This window comes from Sitophilus oryzae, unplaced genomic scaffold (assembly GCF_002938485.1).
Source record: "Sitophilus oryzae breed Bouriz unplaced genomic scaffold, Soryzae_2.0 scaffold_1449_pilon_pilon, whole genome shotgun sequence".
Classification (NCBI taxonomy): Eukaryota; Metazoa; Arthropoda; class Insecta; order Coleoptera; family Curculionidae; genus Sitophilus; species Sitophilus oryzae.
This window is the reverse complement of record NW_022146114.1, coordinates 293676-319057: the sequence shown is the minus strand read 5'-3', so window position 1 is coordinate 319057 and position 25382 is coordinate 293676. Positions and strand designations below refer to the sequence as shown.

General features: G+C 31.1%; 1 protein-coding gene across 1 annotated transcript in view; it reads right to left on the bottom strand.

Annotated features, from left to right (window-relative positions):
- Positions 1-7732: 7732 nt before the first annotated feature.
- The window catches only part of LOC115877380, a 178893-nt gene continuing 161243 nt past the window's right edge, over positions 7733-25382 (bottom strand). Inside the window, exons 3-6 of the mRNA XM_030893531.1 lie at positions 21866-21960; positions 18006-18152; positions 9072-9221; positions 7733-9008 (exon numbers count right to left, since the gene is read on the bottom strand). Of these exons, the coding sequence (XP_030749391.1) occupies positions 8581-9008; positions 9072-9221; positions 18006-18152; positions 21866-21960 (820 nt within the window). The 3' untranslated portion in view covers positions 7733-8580. The remainder of the gene's footprint in view (positions 9009-9071; positions 9222-18005; positions 18153-21865; positions 21961-25382) is intronic.

Sequence of the window (25382 nt, the reverse complement as noted above, 5' to 3'; positions counted from 1 at the left end):
AATAAAAAATATTGTAATATTTGATGGGTGGTTTCACCCTCTTGAAACTGGAATTTCGAAAAATCCCTTCTTATCGAACCTCTACACCCTAGAATCAACCTGTATGCCAAAATTGAGCTTCTTACGTTGAGTGGTTTGAGCAGGATCGTGATTAATCAGTATGTCAGTCACTTAAGGATTTTATACATATATTAGTATAGATGGAACTGGATAATATACTGGGTGTATATTATTCCGGTGTTTAATGGGAAATTTATATATTCTCAAAATATTATTAAGGTTTCCTACCCCTCAGACAAAGATTTTCCTAGATATATTTTAATTTTTATGATTTTGCGTCAGTAGATCTTTATTATTTGAAAAAATCTAGGGGTGGCTGTGATATACCTTTTGTTAATTTAACAAAAAATAAACATTGCAGAGTAAAATACTCAACGATAATAAAAAGATACACGTTTAAAAGCTATTTTAATTATTACACAATAAAAACCAGATATAAACCTATAATTATGTGACAAAAATTAGCTAGATAAAATTAAATGCTCAAAATGCTTCCTTTCCTGTGAACTGCATAAAATAATTGTCTTTTCATAAGGATCTTTTCATTTTAAAAGGCATATGTGGACGTTTACCTCCAAAAACAGCTACAATAATTTCTCTCATGTTGTCGACAATAGTTGGTCGAGCTTTTTAAACACTGTCTTTATCATATCACCAGAAAAAAACCAGCCTAGATAAAATCAGGAACTTTTAAGTAAAAAAGTAGAAAAAAGACTCAAAGTCTCGGTCTCAACGTTTATATAATGTTAAACTATTACACGTGTTTCGCTCATACGAGCATCATCAGACCTAACAAGAAAGGACCTAAATAAATAACAAATAATAAAAAGGTGGTCGTAACTTACAAATACAATTAAAATTAATCCAAACACACCTTCACATTTTACACTCACGTTCACATTTTAATTTTAATTGTATTTGTAAGTTACGACGACCTTCTTATTATTCGTTATTTATTTAGGTTCTTTCTTGTTAGGTCTGATGATGCTCGTATGAGCGAAACACATGTAACAGTTTAACAATATATAAATGTTGAGATCGAGACTTTGAGTTTTTTTTCTACTTTTTTAATTTAAACCAGGTCTCTTTGAGAAGAATGGACGCCTTCTTTAAAAAAGCTTTTAAGTATTCTATTAATTTGTGAAAGCACACTGCATTCACCAACTTATAGAATCATATCAATTCTCTCTGATGTTGGATAAGTTTGGCATTTTCGGCAAATTTCTGAGAATTTTTTTTTGTGTTTTAACTGACACAAAATGATAACTAGTTGTTAAAGTTATAAATAAAAAGATCTACCTAGATCAAATCATGTAAATAAAAATATCTAGAAAAATCTTTGTTTGAGAGATAAGCAACCTTAATAGTATTTTGAAGACATGAATTCTCCATTGAATATTGGAATAATATACTGGGTGTTCCATTTAAAATAAAAGAGTAACATGCTTTTAAAGGTGACCAATGTTCAATATTAATTTTGACTCACCCTGTATAACTTTTTGGATCAAGTTTTAATTTGATTTAAAGTAAAATAGTTAATTTAACTACATATTAGGCTATACCGGGTAAATTCCAACTTAGGTAGCTTTTATTGTAATTTAAAAATTGTTCTTTATTTCTAGAAAATGTTAAATATCTCAAAAACCTTACATTTTAGTACTATACTTCTCTTAGAAAACTCACCTTTATTTTTCTCCCAGAATCCGAAAATCAACTAATATATAGGGTGTTCCATTACAAAAAACACAACTTTGATATGTAACTTTTTTTGGGGACACCTTGTAGAACTCTCTATATTTTTAAAAAGTGCTCTGAATTAACCTACATATGCTCACAAAATTTCATTTCAATACAAACTGTCATTGTCCTTGGAGTCTCCGCCGCGTATGGGAGGCGCCACCCTGTACAGACTAAATAAAATTTCTTAGCTTTACAGTTTATTCCGCCAGCTTTTCTAACATTTTATGAAGAGGTTGGTGCTTTTGTGGATGACTTTTTAGATATTGAAAATAATGACAACTGAAATGCATTTTATGATCATTTATTAACAATACAATATATTATTTTATGCAAAAGCTTATCCACTTCAAGTTTTTCAAAAAATGTCCAAAAACTTGAAAACCGTTAAATAAACATTTGCGTCTGTTATATTTTTAGTTACATATTTTCAAACATTTTGTTGACAGGTTTTGTTCCTGACAAAAATTTAACGTTTAGTATAAAATTATGCTAAACATCAGATATTGGAAACACATCACCATTACTTAAAGGTGAAATTTATTTTGTGAAGTATATTCCACCCCATTGTGAGTTAACTAAACTTATTTAAAATGGGGTTAGATACTTTCTAATTTTATTAAAATACCATGCAAAAGGCAACAAATGCCATTTAAGTTTCTTATGTAAAAATGTATTTATAAAATTGTTACAATCTGTTAATTATTTCCAGCAGCCTGAATTCTACAATTCTAGGTGACTAAAAAAAGAGTTTTTCTACGATCATGCAAAAAGTTGTTTTTTTTACATTCTCTACTGTACTAAAAGTCAAATGTTTTACACTAGTGCAAAAAACACCTTGACATTATTAACGACGAGTTTACCTAAAGAGAAAAAAATTGTAAATTTTTGTAAAAATTTGTCAAATCCTGGAAGGCAAACCAAGAACGTACTGGACCCCTCGTAGTAACTTTCTGGAAAAGAGTTTTAACTGAAGAACAAGAACCCGAGATCTCCACGATAGAAATAAGAGAATGAGTTTGAATAAAATTCAAAAGACTACTGGAAATGAAGTTTGTCCATCAAATACCTTAGCGAATTGTTCAAACTGCTACATTAAAATTAAAATCAACTCAAAAAAAAGTTATTAAAAAAAGTAAAAATAATTTGTTGACAGTGTTGTCATTGTTAGTGGTAATATTATGCTGCAAATTACTGTAAAAACTTTTTAATAAACATTTAAATAAGAATTTCAATTCGATCGTAGAAAAAATGTCGTGTGCAACATGTGCAAAAAGCACATTTGAAGCTCTCAGCATGATTGCAGAACTGCAAAACCCATGCGTCGTGCAACAAATATGTCCTTTTTGCATTAGTTACACAAATAACTATTTTTTCTCTCTAAAAGAATGGTCTCTGTTTTGTGATTGTGGTTCGTTTGGGTGTTATAACTGATGTGTGTAATTTTCCAATATTTTGTGTGATTTTTCAATAATGTGCGTAGATCATTGATATTTTAAAAATATATTACTTTCTAAATCATGATTTATTCTGACTTAGAAACAACCTACCATTAGTTTCTATTTATGTGAAAATAATATTTGTTCCAAATAGAACATTCATTTTTGAAACAAATATTAAATTTGTTATTTATACTAAAAGACCGCGGATTAGAAATGAAAATAAAATAAATCCGCATTTTCGGTTATTTTGTTCATTTTCTTATTGAGAAAAACTAATTAAAATATACTGATAGTATTTACTGCAAATAATATTAGGTCCATATAACGATATAAAATATATTTTTGAATGTTTTTTGGAAAAATATATTTTGATGCTACGATAATTACTACTCTATTTACATTTATTTATCTCTACTGTATATCTGCAATATACATATATTATATTTAAGAATTTTTATTTTCATCTAAATAATATCGCTAAATTTTATAATAAATATTATTTAGCAAGATCAGTTATGACCTAGATATCATTTGGACCCAGAGCGGCATCTCTTACTTAAAAGCTGTACCCTAAGCCTCAATCAGAGATCCAAAAATCAATAGCTTCGTATCGACTTTGTGCTAGAATAAGCAGAAATTTACTTATTTTTCTTACAGTGGTAATATTTGTATGAAAGAAATCTTTAATATATAATAGAATTCTATAAAATTAGCTTTTACATAGCGAGCCAAATATATTTTTAAATGTTTGGAAATATATGGTATTTTGTTATTATATCCTGATTATTTGTCTTTGATTTATTATTAGTTTTAGAAGTAAATTTCAATATAAGTAATGAAGATGTAAGTTCTTTTAATATTTTAAGCAAAAATATTTTGTTACAGAAATTATTTAAATTAATATTATTTTGTCATTACTTAAGTTATAGAATTCTTATAGGTATAGAGTTAAAGAGTTAAGTTGTCCAAAAAAACTCCAATAGAACCAATAAAATCTTGAACAATTTTTCTCTTCTTACTGTAGCCGATACACACTTTTTTTGGTCTAAATGAATGTAATGTTATGACTGGATATTATTTCTATAAATAATAATAAACTGACTAGGTATAGCCTACGCAACCACTCAGATTTCAACACATGACATCTAAGAAATGACAGAAAATAAAATTACTTTTGAATTAAAATGACAGGCACAACTGCCACTATCATAGATTCTCTCGTTGGATAGACTACAGAACCCACGTTTGACAATTCCCAGTTGCTGTGGTAAGATATCAGTACTAGGTTTGTATTAGGAGATCCACTTTTGGGTATAATAACAAAAAGGAAAATTGACATGTATCCAGATCTGAATAAACCGATAAGGAGATCTCATGATGGGTAGTATCCTTGTAGTATTTTACGTTCATATACAGGGTCCGGCAATAATGCGTCGGGCATCTGTAGGTCCTAGAATAAAAAAACTTGGCAATTTTGTTTAAGGGTAAACTTAAAGTATATGCAAGCATGTATTTCAGGAAAATATTTTAACTTCTATAGGATGGCTCAAAAAAGTGTGAGTGGATCGGAATGATTTTTTTAAACGGAACACCCTGTATATTATTGCATTTTTGACTTCCTTTCAGATCACTTTACATTATCCTAAGATATGAATAAATATATTTCGATAGTTTCAGAGATATTAATAAATAAATAAAAAAATATATTTTTGAACCTTCATTAAAAAAAATATTACAAATTTAATGACTGTTCTGAAATCAAAACTATATTAGGTGGTACTACTTTAGATTATACTTAACATTGCTATAAATATCGTAATCTCTTGAATCATACAGGATGTTCAAAATTCTACGCCAAACTATCTAAAATATAAAATAATTTTTCTTTATTTTTTTAGATGGAGAATTAAAAAATGATTTTTTTTTGTATTTAAAGTACATATTTCAACATTTTTAATGGTTTCGCAGATACACGAAGTATTATTTCATATGTCTCTCTCAATGTTAAAATACGAGAGAAAAATCATTGGGTGTGGCTTTGATAAAAATTTACTATAGAAAATGAGATATGAAATATAAAACGCGAATATCTGTGAAACCGTTAAAAATTTTGAAATACTCTACAAAAAGTGTTGATTTTTTAATTCTCCATACATTGAAAAAATAATATACAGGGTGTTCCATTTAAAAAAACGAAGAAAAATTATTTTATATTTTAGAAAGTTTGGCGTAAAAGTTTGAACATCCTGTATGATATACGATTACCATATTTATAGTAAAGTAAGCACAGACCATCTAAATTAAATATCTAATATAGTTTTGATTTTAGGACAGTTCTTGTATTTTTAATAATTTTTTTAAGAAAGGCTAAAAAATATATATTTTTTATTTATTTATTAATAACTCTGAAACTATCTGATATATTTACTCATATCTTAGCTTAGGATTATGTAAAGTGATATGAAAAGAAGCCAAAAATGCAATAATATACAGGATGTTCCTTTAAAAAAATCATCCCGATCCACTCACACTTTTTTGAGACACCCTATAGAAGTTAAAATATTTTCTTGGAATACATCCTAAAACATACTTTAGATTTGCTCTTAAACAAAATTCTAAGTTTGTTATTCTAGGAGCTACAGATGCCCGACGCACTATTGCCGGACCCTGTATAAAGGATGATAAAGAAAATGAAAGCAATGTTATTATAAAAAATATATTTTTGACATATAATTTCAATAGTACATTTTTTGCCTTACAACTACAATCTACTATCAAGCAGAATGTTATAAAATCATTTTTACATAAAATTAATATCTTATCGTTGATCGAAATCTTAATCTATTTATGTCATTATTTGTTTATAGAAACCAGGTCGTGGTTGTAGCATATATCTTATTAATAAAAAATATCTTTGACAGTTGCATCAACAGTAAAATAAAACACTAATTCACTACAATACACCAAAAACACTTTACTTTTGTACTGGACGCGCGTTCTGCTGACCATGTAAGTTTTGCTAACCATGCAAAAGTAAGTTTAATCTATGATTAGGTCAGCAGTTAAGGTCTAAGTATTGTGGTGAATTAGTGTTTTATTTTGCTGTTCTAACACCAAAGGTTCCAACACTCAACTGTAATAAAGTTGCATCAATTAAAAATACCAGATTTTATTACAATACTTATTTTCATACTAGATTTTTATTAGGTTAAAGGATTAAAAAAGAGACATAAATATCCTAAATTTATCCTATTTTTTTCATACCACAGCTTATTCACTGTCAGCTAGTCATCTTCGCTAGCTTTTGAATAACCGCGTCTTCTCGTACACATAATGCAGACAGTCCGAGAACTAATTTCGATAGATTTTATAAAGGGATCTTCAATGGGGTTCAAAGTCCGACGTTACATAGCAAAAGATGAACGAATATCTAGTACTAGCTTCTAGCTGCTTTCTGTAACTTACTATCCGAAAAATTACGAAATTACAGGTAATGCATTGAAAGCAATCCAATTCGTAATGAAGTTAAAAAAGAGAATCATTAAAAAAGGTCAATTGAAACCAAATCAATTAAAACTTATTCGTGCAACTTCGTGCCGAATGAATTAGTCAGTTTGGTTAGGTTAGTGGTCCGAACTGTATTCTGGAAACTTCGGCAGCATATTCTGCAGATAAAAATAAGTAAAAAAGTTCATATAAATCTATGTCCTAAAATGCTTATTTTCGGAGATACAGGGCGTAGAAGTTTCATTGTTATTTAGTTTTTTTCCAAATAATTTCTGAAGTAACGTCAATATTTGGATGAAGGTCCAAATGATGGATGGGCATTTTTTGACATGGGAAATCTGATTTTGATGTCAATATGACTCCTACTTGTAGAGGGCGCTCCTACTTGTAGAAGGTAGAAATCGCTACGAGTAATAGTTCTCGAGATATTTGGAATCGAAATTATCAATACCCTGTCGTCATTAACATAAATTAAACATGTTGACTAAATGAAATCACAAATTTGAAATGTTTTTGTGTCAAAAGTTCCACAGAAACTGTTTTATCTTCATTTTTTTGAAGAAACATTTATGATTAATTTTAAAAAATTTAAACTTTCCAAAATTATCATTTCAGTTAAATAACTATCTACTCTCTCGACATGTTTATATTTTGTCAATAATGACATGTTTTGACTATTTCCATTCTAAATCTCTTAAAAATGGTTGCTCGTAACGATTATTACCAAAAGATATTTTTTACGTAAAAAATCACCGAAATATATATTTTTCACACAGTAGCTTTATACAGGTACGGACGAAAAGTTATTACTGTTCAAAACAGTTAAACACATGTAGGTGGCGCCCCCTATAAACTGTCAAAAAAAAACCAGACACCAATTTTCATCTAAATTTTGACGTTGCTTCAGAAATTATTTGAAAAATAATCGAAATAAAAATGAAACTTCTACACCCTGTATTTTCGAAACTAAGCATTTTAGGACATACATTAATAACTTTTTTACTTATTTTTATCTGCAGATTATGCTCCGGAATACAGTTCAGACCACCCTGTATATCTAGGTAGAAACACAACGTTATATAGTGATCGTAAGTCGACTGGCTGATCAATGAATAAGCTGTGCTTCTTAGCAAGTTTAAAATTTTATAATTTCAATATTTTTATATTTCTTAAACTTGTATTTCTACCAATAGGTATACATTATCAGTATAAAATATGCTTGCTGTTTATTATAACAACTATTTTATTACGTATTGTTTACTCCTGTTTTTTACCTTACTATTACTTTACTTACTTATGATTCTAGGTATAACACTAATTATAACACTGGCTAAAATCCTTGTTTCATTTAGCGTTTGCATTTTACGTGAAATGTTTATTTTTTAAAGAAAATAAAATTATTATTTATATAATTAAGAATAATATTTACTATAATATAAACGATGAAATTAATAGATCTTTAATGTTATCATTAAACTTAAGACATATCTTATATTCTAAACTATCAGTCAAGTATAACACCTATTTAGTTTAAAGAAAAAATAATTAAAATAATAAAAAAATCTATTCTTTACACATAAAGATTTCCGTTATTGGCGCTATTTACTTTTTGAGCTATATGTTTGGAACTCTGTAACAAAAAATATAGGAACATGGAAAACACGAAATTACAATATTTGTGAATGACAGTATTACGGGCTGAATGAAATGTTACTTCCTAGGTAATCGCCATTTTAGCAATGATTTATTGCTTAGTAATCCTGAGAATAGGATGTTCAAATGCCTATTTTTGGCATCATTATTTTAATTTAGTCCCTACTGAAAAAGAAAATGATCAACTCAGGGCTAAAAGTGTTTCTCCCATGTCTTTCTCTTTCTGTAGTAACCTGGCTTTGTGTTTCTTTTCTGGTAATAGCTTAGCTAATTTTCTTTTTGATTTGGAAATTTTCTTCTCGGGTGGAATTTCAATAACGTCTCCTTGATCGTAACTTGGTACTATTATTTTCTGTTGAGTACTGTCATTATCCAGCATTGCAAGCCTTTCCAGAATATTTCTTGGTCGACTGTTTACATCTTTTGATATATTTATTTTTTCTTGAGGAGGTTGTTCGTTGTTTTCAGTGGGATTTTCAGCCTTAGCGAGGGTACTTGTTCTAGTACCGTTTTTATTCATGTATACCACAACATATTGCGAGTATTGACGATCTGGTGTAGTATTGATATCGGCAAAGTCTTTGAAGTTCTCGAATTGTGCATGTTGACCTGTAACATAAAAAAATATATTTGAAGTAAGTTATTAAAGTAATTAGAGTAGTACTGATGTACCTGCTTTGGGATTACTTGGGTAGAAATAAGATGGACGTCCGTGACCGTTGCGGAAATACGAACTAAAGTCGTCAAAGCCATTTTCGCTGTCGTAGTTGCTTTTCTCAGCGTAGAATGTACCGCCCTGAATAACTCCAAAATTGCCATCACCTAAACAAATGTTTCAATGTTACGTTGAATGTGGTAGACAATTATTCGGTATTAAAACTAAAAGAATTTCGGACTTCCATTGTCTTTATATATTTTGCTTACACAACATTTCTCAAGGAATGTCTCTCTTTCTTTTTTCATTCTTCAAGGTTCACACTTGATAACGGTCAGTGATATTTCTGACCGAAACGTCGTGTATGCAAAATAAATAAAAACAAGGGAAGTCCCAAGTTCTTTTAGTTTTAAATGTTTCAATTCTAAAATACGAACACAAATATTCTGTATTAGAATATATTTTTTCAAGAATCTCTTTCAATATTATATTTTTATCATATACAGGGTGGCGCACCTCATTCGCCTCGGTTGATTATACGAAAACAGAAAGATGTAGAAACAACATTTTTTATGGGTATATGTGGGGAGGCAATGTGCATTATTTTGAAATGTACAGGGTGTGTCAGAACTAAGATCCATACCAAAGTTATATTTTTTCTTATGGAACACCCGGTATTTTATTTAATTTTTGGATTCTTCGGCATAAAATAAGACATTTATTATTTTAAGGTTTAATATATCTAAAAGATATTTAAACATATTTAAATATACATGCTATAATAAAAAAGTTTGTCAACACCTTGTACATTAGTTTTCAGAATTAATTCTTGTGGTGACTTTCAAGCCAGAGAAATAAACTTTACTAAAAAATTTGATTGCTTACTTAAATGTATCAAAAATTGCTTAAAAAAAGGGTATCAAAAATTGCTTCTTCTTCTTACAGTGTCATACTCTATACAGAGCGACGGCTACCTCTCGCATGTACTTGTGATGTGTCATCAGGGTTTCACAAGTACACGGGAGCTACAGTTTATCGCCGAATCCGAACGGCACTATTTGAGAGGCTGTACAAGGCAAATATACTCAAGGAGGTTTGCCATTGCCTTCCTTGAGATGGCGGCTCGTTGGTCGCTCTATTTAGATAAATCAATATTTTTATTTAAATAAATAAAGCGACAGTACTGGCTGAGGATCGAATTCAGTACCATCCCATCCTTAAATGTATAGAGGGGTATCAAAAATTGCTAATCTATTTTAAATATTTATTTTACATAAAACCTTCGTTATTTCAAATGCAATACTATGTATTTTTTTTTTAAATAAGTCGAAGCAGATTTAAATGCTCTTCCAAACTACATTAGGGTTTCCTAAAACTATCTGGTTCAGATTTTGAATAAAAAGGAATTATTCAATAAAATGGCAATCAAGATGGCTGGTGTCGCCATGGTAATTTGCTAGTGACTAATGGTAATAGTACTAATAATAAGTAAGTAGCTATTTTCAAAATCGACATTAATTTATTGACTTTATTTAAATTAAATACCATACATAGTGTTGTATTTGAAATAACGATGTTTTTATGTAAAATAAATATTTAAAATAGACCAGCAATTTTTGATACCCCTCTATACATCTAAGAAAGCAACATTTTTTAGTAAAGTTTACTTGTCTGGCTTCAAAGTCAGCACAAGAATTAACTTTGAAAAGTAATGTACAGGGTGTGAACAAACTTTTTTTATTATAGCATGCATATTTAAATATCTTTAAATATCTCAGAAACCAAGGCATTTAAACATATTAAACCCTTATAATAAATGCTTTATTTTATGCGCAAGAATCAAAAAATGACAGAAAATATCAGGGGTTCCATAAGAAAAAATATAACTTTGGTATGTATCTTAGTTCTATCACACCCTGTACGTATGAAAATAATTTTAAATTATGCACATTGCCTCTCTACATATACCCATACAACATTTTGTTTCTACATCTTTCTGTTTTCATATAATCAACCGAGGCGAATGAGGTACGCCACCCTGTATAATTTTATCACAAAAAATACCATAGAGTAGATAGATAATTCTATACTGTTTTAACCATGCTTTAACTTAAAGAGATACCGCATTTTCACTAAAACTATATTCATTGTTAAGACAAAATATATACCATTTTATATATTATATAATAGAGAAGACCCAGAAGTTCTCGTGGGAGAAGTATAAAAGGCGCTTTAAGATATGAAAAATCGAAAACACCAGGGAACGACGGAATAACAGCTGAAATACTTAAGTACGCTGGTAGGAGAACTTGGAAAATCCTAGCAAATATATACACCACTGTCTAAGGAGAAAACATATACCACAAGACTGGAATAGTGCCAACATAATTCTAATTCATAAGAAAGACATCATACACTATAGACCAATAATTCTGTAACAGTAACATACAAGATATTTACAAAAATAATAAACAACAGAATGCTAGACGCTGCACAACCGCGAGAACAAGCAGGCTTTAGAAGTTGCTTCAGCACGATTGATCACATACACACACTAAGCGAATCATCCGAATAAAAGTATACGAACTTGCACTAGCCAAAGCCTTTATAGACTTTGGGAAGGCTTTCGACTCGATATATTCTAAGGCAATAATAGAAGCCCTAGCGAAACAAGGTATTGACAGGCTTTATATATAAACTCTCGCCAATATATACAAAGAAGCCAAAGCAAGAGTAATGCTATATAAAACAACCCCGGAGTTCCCAACTGGCAAAGAAGTACGACAGGGGACGCGATATCCCCAAAGCTGTTTACACCACCACTAGAAGAAATCTTCCGTCAACTGGACTGGACCAACAAAGGATTAAAAATAGACGGACAACCTTAACCATCTAAGATTCGCTGATGACAGTCCTATTTGCTAATAGTCCTGACAAACTACAAGCCCAAATTAATGAACGAAATACAGCCAGTAATAAAGTGGGTCCCAAAATTAATTTAACAAAAACTAAAGTAATATACAAAAAGCTAGTAGACAGAAAAGTTATTCAAATAAATAACACTACAGCAGAAATAGTAGAAGAATACATATATTTGGGACAATTAATACTCTCCTCGGAATCTCTGCTACCAGATATCAATAGAAGAATTAAGTTAGCATAGAGTACTTATGGAAGAAATTAATCATATTCAAATCTAGAATGCCACTCTAACTAAAGAAGAAAACATTCAGCCAATGTGTATCACCAGTTATGACCATGCGAAACCTGGACACTTAAAACGGACATCATAAGAAAACTGCAATTCGCACAACGCTCAATGGAACGAAATATGCTGGGAATAACCAAGAGAGACCGTAAAAATAGAGTGGATATGACAAAAGACTAAGGTAATACAAGTCACCCACAGAATCAAATCCCTCAAATGACAATGGGCAGGACACCTGTCAAGAAAAACGGACAACAGATGAACCACAAAAATTACAGCATGGTACCCACGAGGAATTAAGAGACCTAGAAGAAGACCAAACCCAAACCTGAGACCGAACCTGAGATAGAATCATGATATTAGGAAATTAGCTGAGATAACTTGGGCCAGCCTAGCCAACAATAGACAACAATGGGCTCAGCTACAAAGAGAGTCTCTAAATATGTGAGGGAGGCTACACCATAATTGGAAATGGTTGAATAAGCTGAAAATTATGATGATGATATATTACATAAAATAAGAGAATATATTATGAAACCTATAGTATTATAATCCTTCAAATATAGATTAAGAGAATGATTAGGGCCGTACAATTTTGTTTTAATTGGAAACTTACCAAAAAAACATATAAGTAAAGTATGTCTACTGGATCTGTGTCTATGAAAGGAATTTACTACAAAACACATTTAAATAAACAGCAATATATTTTATAGATCGCTACCTATATACACGTGGTAGAAAGTAAAGATTTCAGTTAATGCACTGTGTAAACTGTGGCATCATCAGATTCAGATCCTACTTGAAATATGGTTTCAGACAATTGATTTTAAATAGGTTTCTTGAATTTTCACAAAACTTTAAGTACGTAATATCTAATTTACGGCGTCTAAAATTAGAAAATTCTAACAATCTTCTTTTGTGATATCCTCAAAAGTTTTCGCTATAAAGGCTACCAAAGTGCAAGCGTTTAAAACTTTACATCTTTATAACACAACATCTTTAAAAATACGAATTGACGCCTCACAGTAGTTATCGTGTCGTTTCCTCTTGTTATTACGTCATACCTGTATGAAAGCACCATTCTGATCGCCTTTTCCAAAAAATCTTAAAGTGTTGCACTGACTATTCTCACTAATTCTAGTGTTCCTATTAATTTTCTTAAATTTAAAGTCAATATTTGCACGGCACATTAGGTTTCGAGAAGTATTATTTTCGCTAGGTTTGTCACTTTTATTTAAACTTGAATATTGGCACAAAAATATTTTACGAAATTCATATCGCACAGGCTTGGAAAAGCATCGCTTTGTAATCCAATTTGTATTTGTTAATTGTGAAAACTGTTTTATTCATTCATCACATTTGCTATCGAAAGTATCTTATCGCAAAAGTTTACATTGCACAAGAACTTCGAATTTATCACTTTCAATTTGTATTTTTAACAGTTTATAATCATCGTACAAAGTATCAAGTAACTTAATTACTTCTTCTTCCTTCATTTTGTGTACTAGTAATAGCCAGTAAACATTTCTTAGCACAAAAAAATATAACCTCAAAACATTCATAAACCATGCGAACTTTAATGTGGTTAATTATTGCACTGGTATTTGGAAAGGCTTACAGCGCATATATAGGCCTACAAACTCCAGCGCGATACCAAACGCACCTTGTCTGTATTGCGCTGGTGTTTGGAAGATCTCGATATAAGAAACATATTTTTTATTTATCGTTTTTCAAATAAGTCCAGAATAACGGAGTTATTTTATTTCGAAAATGTCAAACAAAATTATTTTTGCTAAAATTTTGAACCACTGGATCTTTTCCGGATTTTCTTTCTTGTAAATTGAATCTAATACCTATGTTGTCATATTAACAAGAAATTATGTTTTTTAACTAAAAACTAAAAGAATTCCCAAAAACATTTTCAAAAAATTTCGAGTTTTCAAATTTTTTTTCGCGGAAAAAATCTCATAGGCGTGTTTCTGGAGTTGAAATATTCTACCAGTTAAAATACACTTATTTCTAGGACTCCCTGTATATACACTTATTTCTGGGAAACCCTGTATATTACACTCAGTATGTCCCCCTGTATATTACAGTCAGTATGTTATAAGAGGAAAAACTTTTTTATTATTGACTTTTTGAAAGAAATGCGTTCTTCAGAAGAATTTTTGCTTGTTGTAAAATGGCGTTTATAATTTTCTAAATATCCATACCGTTTTAGAAAAAATAAAAAAAAAACATAAAAATGTAGTTTTTTAATGTAATTTTTTCCCCAAAAAAATCCTAAAAAAATTAAAAGTCCTAAAAATTAAAAGACTATGGTAATATCATTTCGATTTCATTTTTTGATAGATTGTTATACATAATTAATTTTGATTAACGTCATATTTTTTGATGTTAAAGTATCACATTTTCCGATACTATTATCACCCTTTTCGTAGCATTGGACTAAATAAATTTTGTGCTTCTTTAACATTTTAAAACAGCAAAAAATATATTGGCGACTTATAATTGTATTTTATATAGAAATAGAACACGATTTTGAAAATGAAAATTTCAAACGGAGGTAAATTGACTTATAATGAATTGGGTTTAAACCATTGTTTTCATTTAAAACAATCACCAATCTCCACGGGAGAGAGACAATTCCCACAGATAACATCCAAAATTTGACAGAAGAAAAAACAATGAAAAGTAACTGCTACTGTCATATAAACTACTCAAAACAATTATCGCATATTTTCTAAAAAAGAATGATAATTTGGAAAGCAACTTGAAATCGAATCCGAACTCTTATCGTCGAATCCGAACGGCACTATTTGAGAGGCTGTACAAGACAAATATACTCAAGGTGGTTTGCCATTGCCTTCCTTGAGGTGGCGGCTCGTTGGGCGCTCTATTTAGATAAATCAATATTTTTATTTAAATAAAGCGACCGTACTGGCTGAGGATCGAACCCAGTACCATCCCATGTCTCGCACCGCAGATCAACACACTACTGCTTGCGCTACGGCCAGCCACCGGTTTTGGATACAGTAAAGGAAAATTCAAAACAGTAAGCCTACGAGCTGACATGCAATTTTTAGGCGACGAACTAGGTGGAAGTTGTAAAAGTGAACACAATACATACTTATGGAGCCGATCGGCAGACTATTTGATTTCATGTGAGCGTGGCTTCATAAGAATATGTTGGTTAACAATCTGCAAGTAAACAGTCGGCCTTTTTCTGGGTGCTTTTTTCAGCAGCATCCAAGGGAACGAAAAAGCCGATGAGCTAACTAGGCAAGGATCATCGGCATTCTATCTTGGTCTATCTGCGGAGAATATCCAAATGAATGGCCCGTAGTGCACTAAAACTCTGGATCAGAAAAAACCAGAATATCCACTGGAGAACGAGGCAGGGGCACAAACAGAGCAAGGCCTTTATCCAAGGACCTAGCTCTAAAACCACAAAGGGACTGCTAATGCTTAGCAGGAATAAAGTTCGGATTATAACAGGACATCTGGCTGTCAAGTGTTATGTTTATGTTATCAGCGAGGCTCTGTATTTCCGAAGTCAATTGGAAGTACTGATACTCTTAATTCCCTTGTCCCTACAATGCCGATAAAGGCGCCAACAAAGACAGTGCCGAAATTATTATTATATTTTCGAGTTCCAATCTATTCCAACTGACTTCAGGTGTACCTGAACATGCTCAACTTGTAACAATGCAATCTTTGCTGCAGACTAAAGATCCTGAAACATCGGAGCACATAATATGTCACAGCGAGGCTCTGGATCACAAGCGACATTTTTTATTGGGACAGCAAGGCTAGAACTTGAGAAACTATGCTCCCATCCTATCCGTAAGGACCTTCATAAATTGGTGTAGGTTACAGTGATAGGAGAATGGGTGTAGACAGAGAAGGGGGACAAATACAATAGGCCTCACAGGTTGCAGTGTTTCCAGAAGGGCCCCTTATTATTGAAAAAAATTGTCGGCCGACTAAAAATTGCCTGTCATCTAATTATCCCCAAAAAACTCTCAAGAGGAACACAGAAATGCATGATTCAATTAAAAATATTTAATAATAACTATTTTTCAAATATGCGACAGTAGTTTTGAGTAGTGTATTAATTATTTTCTCGTGGAACAAATAACAATATACCCCATTTACAATTTAACCTAAAATATAAATTTAACTCAGATGTAAACAACAGACATTTTGCTAAATAGTTTGCTTTAATTTCTGTGTGATTATTGCTATCCCTATAACAAGTGTGTGCTACCAGTAACTACTAATGGCTCAGAAACGTGGACCTTCACTTGGCAAATAGTGATCAAATTAAGAATCTGCCAGAGACCTAATAAAAGAATGTGTCTGTATCGCTAATCGCTATCTGATAATCAAACTAAATGTGAACATACAATATATAACTGAAGTGACAGATGTGAACGAGAGAGATGAAGAGCAAAAATGGGACTGCGATGAAGACAGTGGAACAGCAAGAGAACAAGGGGAAGACCTATTGCACGCTGGTTATGATGACATCAAAAAGGCAGCTGGATTAGCGTGGATGAGATTTGTCCAAGACAGAACAATATGGAGAGCACTAAGGGAGACCAATGCTTAACTCTGGTTAGCCTGTTTTGCGCTAAGATCAGTTTCTAAGGAGCTTAACTTATCAACCTCTAGAATAGTCTATTATGCCCTTTTTGAGTCACATCTTCGTTATGCCCTTCCATGCTGAGGTACTTGCTGCGCAACAAAATTTGATCGTATTTTCAGGCTTCAAAAGAGAGCAGTTCGATATTTATTGGGACTGAACAGTAGAACTCACTGCCAGAATATCTTTAAAAATTTCAAAATACCGACTCTTCCTTCTTTATTCATTTTTGAATCCGTTTGCTTAATCCGCAAGCACATATCTGCTATTCCCGAAAGGCCATCCCATAACTATCCACTTAGGAATGCGGAGCCCGATCTTTATCTGCCAACCCCGAGCTCAGAACTAGTTAAAGGCTCAATTCTGTACAATGCCAAAAAAATGTACAATCATCTGCCTTTGAATATCAAGTCGCTTTCATTCTTTCCCGCATTTCGCGAAGGTCTGAAATTATTGTGATTGCTTTGTCGATGAAGCTGTTTTGGCTTTTTGCACAATAAAGCGTTAATATATGCCCAGCGTATCTACAATATGGTAATCAATATTGGATGAGATCTCAAACTGGGATATTTTAAATTTTTATATCTTTAATAAGCTAGGTTGGTTAACAGGACAATGGTAATCCAGGAATCAAGGAAAGCACGTAAGATGCCTGATGGGTGTTCAATTATGTAACTTTCAAGATAGGACATCAAGATACAAATGGATGCAGAAATCTTGTTTTAGTCCTTTAATTAACAGTTAAATCGAAAAATTAGAGAGTTATAAAGGTACGACAAAACGACACAATATTTGCTTGTAATTTAACATGCATTCGTTATTTCACAAGACCGCAATAGATTAGCGATAAAAACAAGCGGTTCTCGAAGATTCTACATGCGGAAACGATTCTCCGCCGTGTTATAACACATCTTACACGAAACTAAATCGGGCGAGTAAGACGGATTAGGTAACAAATATTCTTCCAATTGATACGTGCGATAAGGGGAACGTCGTCGTCTGTTTCTAAACTGGATCGTTCGTGTCACGATTATTACATTGTCAAAACGTTTCTCGTGACTTAAAGTAAAAAAAATAATGTACGCTTTGACTAACCTAACAAAGATGCCAACTTGTCGTTCGACGCTTGAGTTGCTGGTTCCTCTTTGGCTTTGAGACCCTTGTTATAGGTGGCGTACTTGCCTTCTGGGTTAAAACGGACGTTCTGTTGGAAGGCTGGGTCATTTCTCTGACTATATGCGCCTAAAGGAAATGCGAATTAATAAGTCATGAAGTACTTAAAATAATTAGCCACTAGGGATTCCATAATCTTGTTACGGATTTTGTCAACAAAATTAAATCAGTATATAAGTAACAATCAATCTGTAACTTCATCAGTCAATTACACCAACTTAATTTGAACTTTAACAGGGTGAATGGCCATGAATAGCCACGGCCATGGTACGATAAACGTTTATGGAGAATCGGTTATAGTTTTCTTTTTAAATTTAGATTTTTGTATTAAGGTTCCTGCTCTATATTATGTGTAAATGATTTTCAACGTTACACTGTTGCCGCTTCCCACTAAAAGTAGTAGCATCTTATTGTTATTTTAAATGGAAAACTCAGTATATTATTATATTTTCTGAAACTACTGTCATATCTCATAATTTTTCTAATATATTAACCTATACCTATGTCTAATAGTTTTCGAAATATAAAATTACATGTGTAAAATTGACAAAAACATTAAAGTTCACGGAACCCTCACGTAAAACATACAGAGTGTTCCATTTAAATTAAACAAGTTATTGCCGTTTACTTCTAGTAATTATTTAATATAAATTTTTGGACATTCTGTATAAGGTAGTATAATTTTTATTGTTGCAACACAATATCTGATAAATAAATAATCTTCAGAAAATATCTAGTATTAAAAACTTTGATACCCTTGGAGAAATGAAGCCTTAAATTTTTTACTGCAATTTCACAAAATTGAAAATAATTAAAAAACGGAAAGATTTAAGTGTGATAAACCTTAATCAAATTTACCTTTATTTCAATCGTAGAATCTATAAATAGAATAATATACAGGGTGTTCCATTTAAAAGAATACTACTATAGTATTTTTTACTTATTTGGGACAATCTGTATCTTGCAAAATTATTTTTAAATTGTAGCTCTAACAGTCCTTCAACAAAACTTACAATTTGTAAAGATATAGTCATTTAGCTACAATACTCCGTGTCGTATGTGGTGAACACAGTGAATATAGTTTTTATTAAACAATATTTTCTTAAATTGAGCCATCTGTTTTTTGACACAAAATATAAAAACTATAGCAAAACTAATTGTATGACAAATATGATTTATTTCATTAGTAATTTAATCCCATTTTTATTTCAAATGAATTCGGGTCCCTAGTATACTTCAGTCAAGTATAATTGAAAATGTGATTTTTGAAAAAAAATTGAGCTGGCCGGTTTTTGCAACAAACCCGTCAATTGAAACCATGACAAATATTCAAACTTTATAAGTATCAATTAGAGTTTACTTGCTAAATTTCTAAAATTGTCATGGTAACAAAACTCTTGAAATGAAGCTATAATGATAAACTTATTAATTTATATATCGGCCCTATTTAAAAAAACGAAAATTTTAGGTATATAAGAACATGATGTATATTATTGATGGGTAGAATTTAAAATAACGAAGATTCAAGCAATTGTATAAAAAGGGAAAATAAAAATATTTTTTTACTCTCCATGTGTAATATCTGATTATAATGAAAATTAATTAATTCAAAAAATTATGAGATATGAAAGTAGTGTCCAAAAATGTAATAATATATCGAACACTCTATTTAAATTAACCATAACAAAGATGCTACCACTTTCCACATGATACGGCAACATTGTAAAGCACAAAACATTTTAAATAGAAGGAGTAGGTGCTTTTATATTGAAAATTGAAATCAAGAGTCTAGCCAGGAATTTCTTTGGGGTGCGGCAAACCCGAAGGCAACTCCAAAAATCGTAATACAAAGTACAGGGTGGGTGAAATTGGACGCTTTTAAACGGAAACACCCTTTCCTATAGGAGATAGACGAAAACTAATATCGGTGTGTGGAGCTCAATTTTTATCAAAAACATGATGCTGAAAACCGCACATCGATATCTGTTACCTGTTACCGTTTCGGAGGTACGGGGCGTTTTTCAAAAATGTGCATTTTTAACTAATGGCTGTAACTTTTTTGCTATGGAAAATTTTGTATTTTTACGAAAACATTTCCAAAGCACCTTTATACGTAGAATTTAACGGTTTAAGTATATTTTTTTTTAAATTAAGAATTTAAGAATTATCAACTGAAACTTTGTTTTTTTTTTATATGGGACGCCCTGTATATTTGTAATTCATTGAAAAGAATTTAAAATTAAGTTTCAAAAAATATAGCACTCTTGATATTTGGCTCGATTCCTATTCGAGATATAGGGTTTATAAAAATTCGCCCACTTCGAATAAGTAGGCTTTGAACGGCTCCGGCTGTAATGCAAAAAAAAATTACCGGTGAGAAGCAATTAAAGCGAAAATAATATTTGCATTGAGAAATGCGGAATTTAAACTATATTTAAACAACATCAACACATTTAAACTATATCTAATAACAATAAAAATAAATAGCAAACCGAGACATGAGATTTTGCTTCAGGTGTTCGACATATCGACCGTCTTCTGTTGTCCAGACGGGACCGTTACTGAACATTAAATAAAATAAATAAAATAAAATTTCTCGCGGCATTCATTAACTCAGTGGGAGTGAAAGATACCCTCGCATAACTGCTAAGTACATACTTCTAATTTACTTCTAATTCTTGTCTAGATTATACTTGCAATTTACAAATAAGAACCTTTATTTTTCGGCAAAGATATTCATAGGATTAGATCCATGCACTAAGTCCTGCGGCCTCGACGGCCAACGGCTGGGATCTTGGTTAGCTATTTAATTATTCTCGAAATTGGCTGCAGCGTTCCCAGGCGGTGCCTCGCTTTGCTAGAAAAATATGTTTTCGAGTTCCATTAGGAGCAGATCATCAATAAAGGGATCCAAAAGCCTACTAGTTAAAAGTGGCGAACTTTTAAAAATTCTGTATTTCGAAGGGGATTATAACAAAATATCAAGTGTGCTATATTTTTGGAAAGAAATAATTTTAAATTCTTTTCATTTAACTAAAAATATATAGGGTGTCCCAAATAAGAAATCAATTTTTCTGTTGATAACTCCTAAATTATTAATTTTAAAAAAAGTATACTTAAACCGTTAAATTCTTCGTGAAAAGTTGCTTTGAAAATGTATTCATAGAAATACAAAATTTTCCATAGCAAAAAAGTTATTGCGATTTGTTAAAAATGCACATTTTTGAAAAACACCCCGTAACTCCGAAACGGTAACAAATATCGATGTGCGGTTTCCACCATCATGTTTATAATAAAAATTGAGCTCCAGACACCAATATTAGTTTTCGCCTATCTCCTATAGAAAAGGGTATTTCCCTTTAAAAGCGTCCAATTTGACCGACCCTGTACTTATTAAATAATTGTTTTATTTAAACACTTCAATACATAGTTACAGTAATAAGCAGAATTGCTTTTGGCAGTATTAAGTTTACCGTTGACTCAACACAATATATACATATTTTCTCTTGAGGTAGGAGGCAAGTGTCCCACCCTGCCCCATGGTAGCTACGGCCACGGCCACGGTTAAAATCCAAATTTCCAAAAAAATCCTATTACAGGTTCTTCATAAACGTCTAACGTAGGTACTATCGCCGTGAATCACTCTATATAAATAACTTGTCTAACAATAAAACAAAATATATTTTACTGCAAATTAAATTCAGCCCAAGAAATCCAGAACAATGCGTCTATCAGTATTTGCAAGTTAAATTTAGACATTTATATGTGAGTTTATTTATTACCTTCTTGCTGTGGGTACGTATTGTAGACGAATGGTCTGGAATGGCCTGACGGTTGGTGATCATACGTCTCATACGATCGGGCAAAAGATGGAAACCTAAAAAGAGAATCGTTTATTACTAAACAATATCCAATTATATCGTTAGACTGTTTAGTTGCAGTTTCGTTTTGGTAGTTAGCAGAGTAAACATAGCAAAATGCATCAAATAAAAAAATAGGTATCTACCAAATAATACAACTCAAAAGACGATTGCTATGAGACGAGAATCTTTTACCGGGTGAGTCTTAAATAAGTGCAAATATTTTTTGGGGTGGTATATTTCGATCCCAGAAATACTTCTAAGAGGTTTTTTTCGTGAATTTTTTTTGAAAATTTGGAATTTTTATTTAAAAACATATCTTCATATTATGGCAACATAGATAGTAGATTAAATTTACAAAAAAGAAACCCCAGAAAAAAAAACAGTGATTCTCAAAATATGCGCAAAAAATCACTTTTCTTGAATTTTCAAATTAAAATAACTTGATTATTTTAGACTTATTTGAAAAACGGTAAAGAGAAAAATATGTTTCTTTTATGGAGATCTACTAGACCTGTAAATATTTGCACTTATTTTAGACCCACCCTGTACAGTATGTCCCCGGATTCTCTTTACACGAGGAAGCACTCTATTATTGACATTTTGAGAAATATGTATTCTTCATAAAAAAAAATTTCTTGTTTTAAAATGGTTAATCCCGCTTATACTTTTCCAAATTTCCATACCGTTTCAGAGAAAATGAAAAAAAACATGAAAATAAGATTGAATGTAGCCCTAAAAATCAAAGCGTCTTTCTATGGTAATATAATTTCTATTTCATTCTTTGATAGATGATTATTATTAATTTTGATTAACGTCATATTTTCTGCTGTTCTTAAAGTATCACATTTTCCGATAACTATGATTACCCTATCAGCAAAGCAGCATTGAACCAAATAAATTTTGTGCTTTTTTAACATTTTAAAGCAGCAAAGAATATGACGTTAATTAAAATTCTATCAATAACAATCTATGAGAGAAAGAAAACTGTTTAAAATGGACTTATATAACCACAGAAACGCGTTTTGATTTTTAGAACTTAAAAATTCAACTATATTTTCATGTTTTCTTTTAATATATAAAACGATATGGAAATTTAGAAAATTATAGAAGGAATTAACCATTTTAGAACAAACAAACATTTTTATGAAGACTGCATTTTTTTCAAAATGTGGATAAAAAAGGCTTTCCTCTTATAAAAACTATCCGGGGACATACTGTATGTTGACATAGTTAACCTGAACGATGGAAATCCCATGTGAATTTTAAAAATAATGACAAATAATTTTTTTATGAAATATGTGAAAGACGAGGTGAAAGAATTCATTATAAATAAGAAAAAATAGTTTTATAGTTACGAAAACTTAAAACTAAATAATTACGGTGTCGTGTTAACTCTGTGTTTTATCTGTGTAATTTTTATGATATTTGTCAAAACGTGACACGAGTGTTATATTTTAGATCTTCTCTAACATGTTATGGAGAACATTTATTAATCATGTATGGGGAAATTTACTTGGGATTTACTACGAGTCGCCGGTGATACACGATATATTAAAATAGTTGGCAAAAAATGCTGATTGACAAGTCTATCTTTACATTAAATTGCTCTACATAAATCTAAAAATTACATTTATGAGTCCGTAAAGAAACGTAAAACTAAAAAATATTGTAAGTGTTCTTGATCATAAAACTTTTAGATCATATTATGTTACAACTTACTATGTTTCAGTTTTACGTTGGGGCGTCCAAATATACAGGAAGGTCTAGTTGTACCGAGTGCGTCTCAAAAGTGGTTCATCCTTATACCTTTTTAATTTTTTCAGATAAAAAAACGAGATTTGGTATGTTAGTATATAACATAAATTATTATTGATTGACGTATTCAATTATTGTTTCTGATCACTTCCTGTTTCACCGGAAATTACTAAAACTTTTGATTTTTAAACGGCAACCTCGGTATATTTCTACTTTATTCAATAGAAAATGACACTCTGAATAGAATAACATATTATATGTCAACTTTAGACATTTTCGCATATGGTTTATTTGAAATTGCAACATGCGATTTCATCGATAATTTGACTCGAAATGCCAAGTCATGTGGTACTAAATTATTCATAAAAAATACTTTTTCCAATTATGTTAATGAGCCACCATCGTTCCACTTGAAAAAATTGAGATATGATTAAAAATACAATTTGGGCATCTTTTAACCGGCTAGGACAAGACACTAAAAACATTAGACGATCAAATCTATTTTCCAAGGCTCCTTGATTGAAAATTAGGGTTTTTAACACAGCCACTCTAGATTGAAATTTAAAATACAATTTTGTTTTAAGGGAAAATGTCGAAAATTGACATATGATCAGACATGATAATCACATTGTATTCAGAGTATTATTTTCTATCGAATAAAGTAAAAAAAAATCCGAGGGTTCCATTTTAAAGTTCAATCAAAAAATCTAAAGTTGTAGTCATTTCCTAATTTTTCCTAATTTAATCCTAATTTATGTCATATACTATCATACCAAATCTCGTTTTTTTTATCTTAAAAAATAAAAAAGTTATAGAAGTAGGCCACTTTTGAAACGCACCCGCTATAAACAACGCATCTTGTTTTTTAAATTGTGACAAATTCCAGTAGTGATACAAGAATATTCTAAATAATGGAACAATTCAAGGCAAAGGAAATATCCTTCTTAAAACGGAACGGATTGGTGTAAAATAAATGTCCTGTCCCAGACATACTAATTACCCGAAACTTAAAAGTTTAACCTTTGCAAATTCAGTCGCATAGTAAATTGCCATTAAAGGTTGCAAAGGAAAAAAAAACATTTGTACCACAACCGAAATGTAGGTACCAGCTGATTGCAAAAACTCGCATGTCCCAACTTTCTTGACAAAATGACGAAAGCGCATAAATTTTACAGTCGGTGAAGCGAAGAAGGAATCATGATCGGTTTGTTAATTCATACCTTGGTCTTTGGCGTACCGACCAGTTCATTCATCACGATAAATATATACTTGATGTGTAAAACAACGTCTAAAATATAGTTTTTTTTTTAATAAAAGTTACCTTCAGTCACGAAATTAATTAATATAGTATGTCTCCGGATTGTCTTTCCAAGAGGAAACACTTTTCTATTATTGACATTTTGAGAGAAAATGCCTTCTTCATAAAAAGTTTAGCTTTTTATGGAGATTATTTAGAAAGAGTAGATTCCCATACCGATTTAGAGAATTTAAAAAAAAACATGAAAATATAGTTTTATACCGGGTGCGTCTCAAAAGTGGCTCACCCCCTATAACTTTTTTATTTCTTCAGATAAAACAACGAGATTTGGTATGTTAGTATATGACATAAATTAGAATTGATTGACGTATTCAATTGTTTTTGGTCACTTCATGTTTTACCGGAAATGACTACAACTTTTGA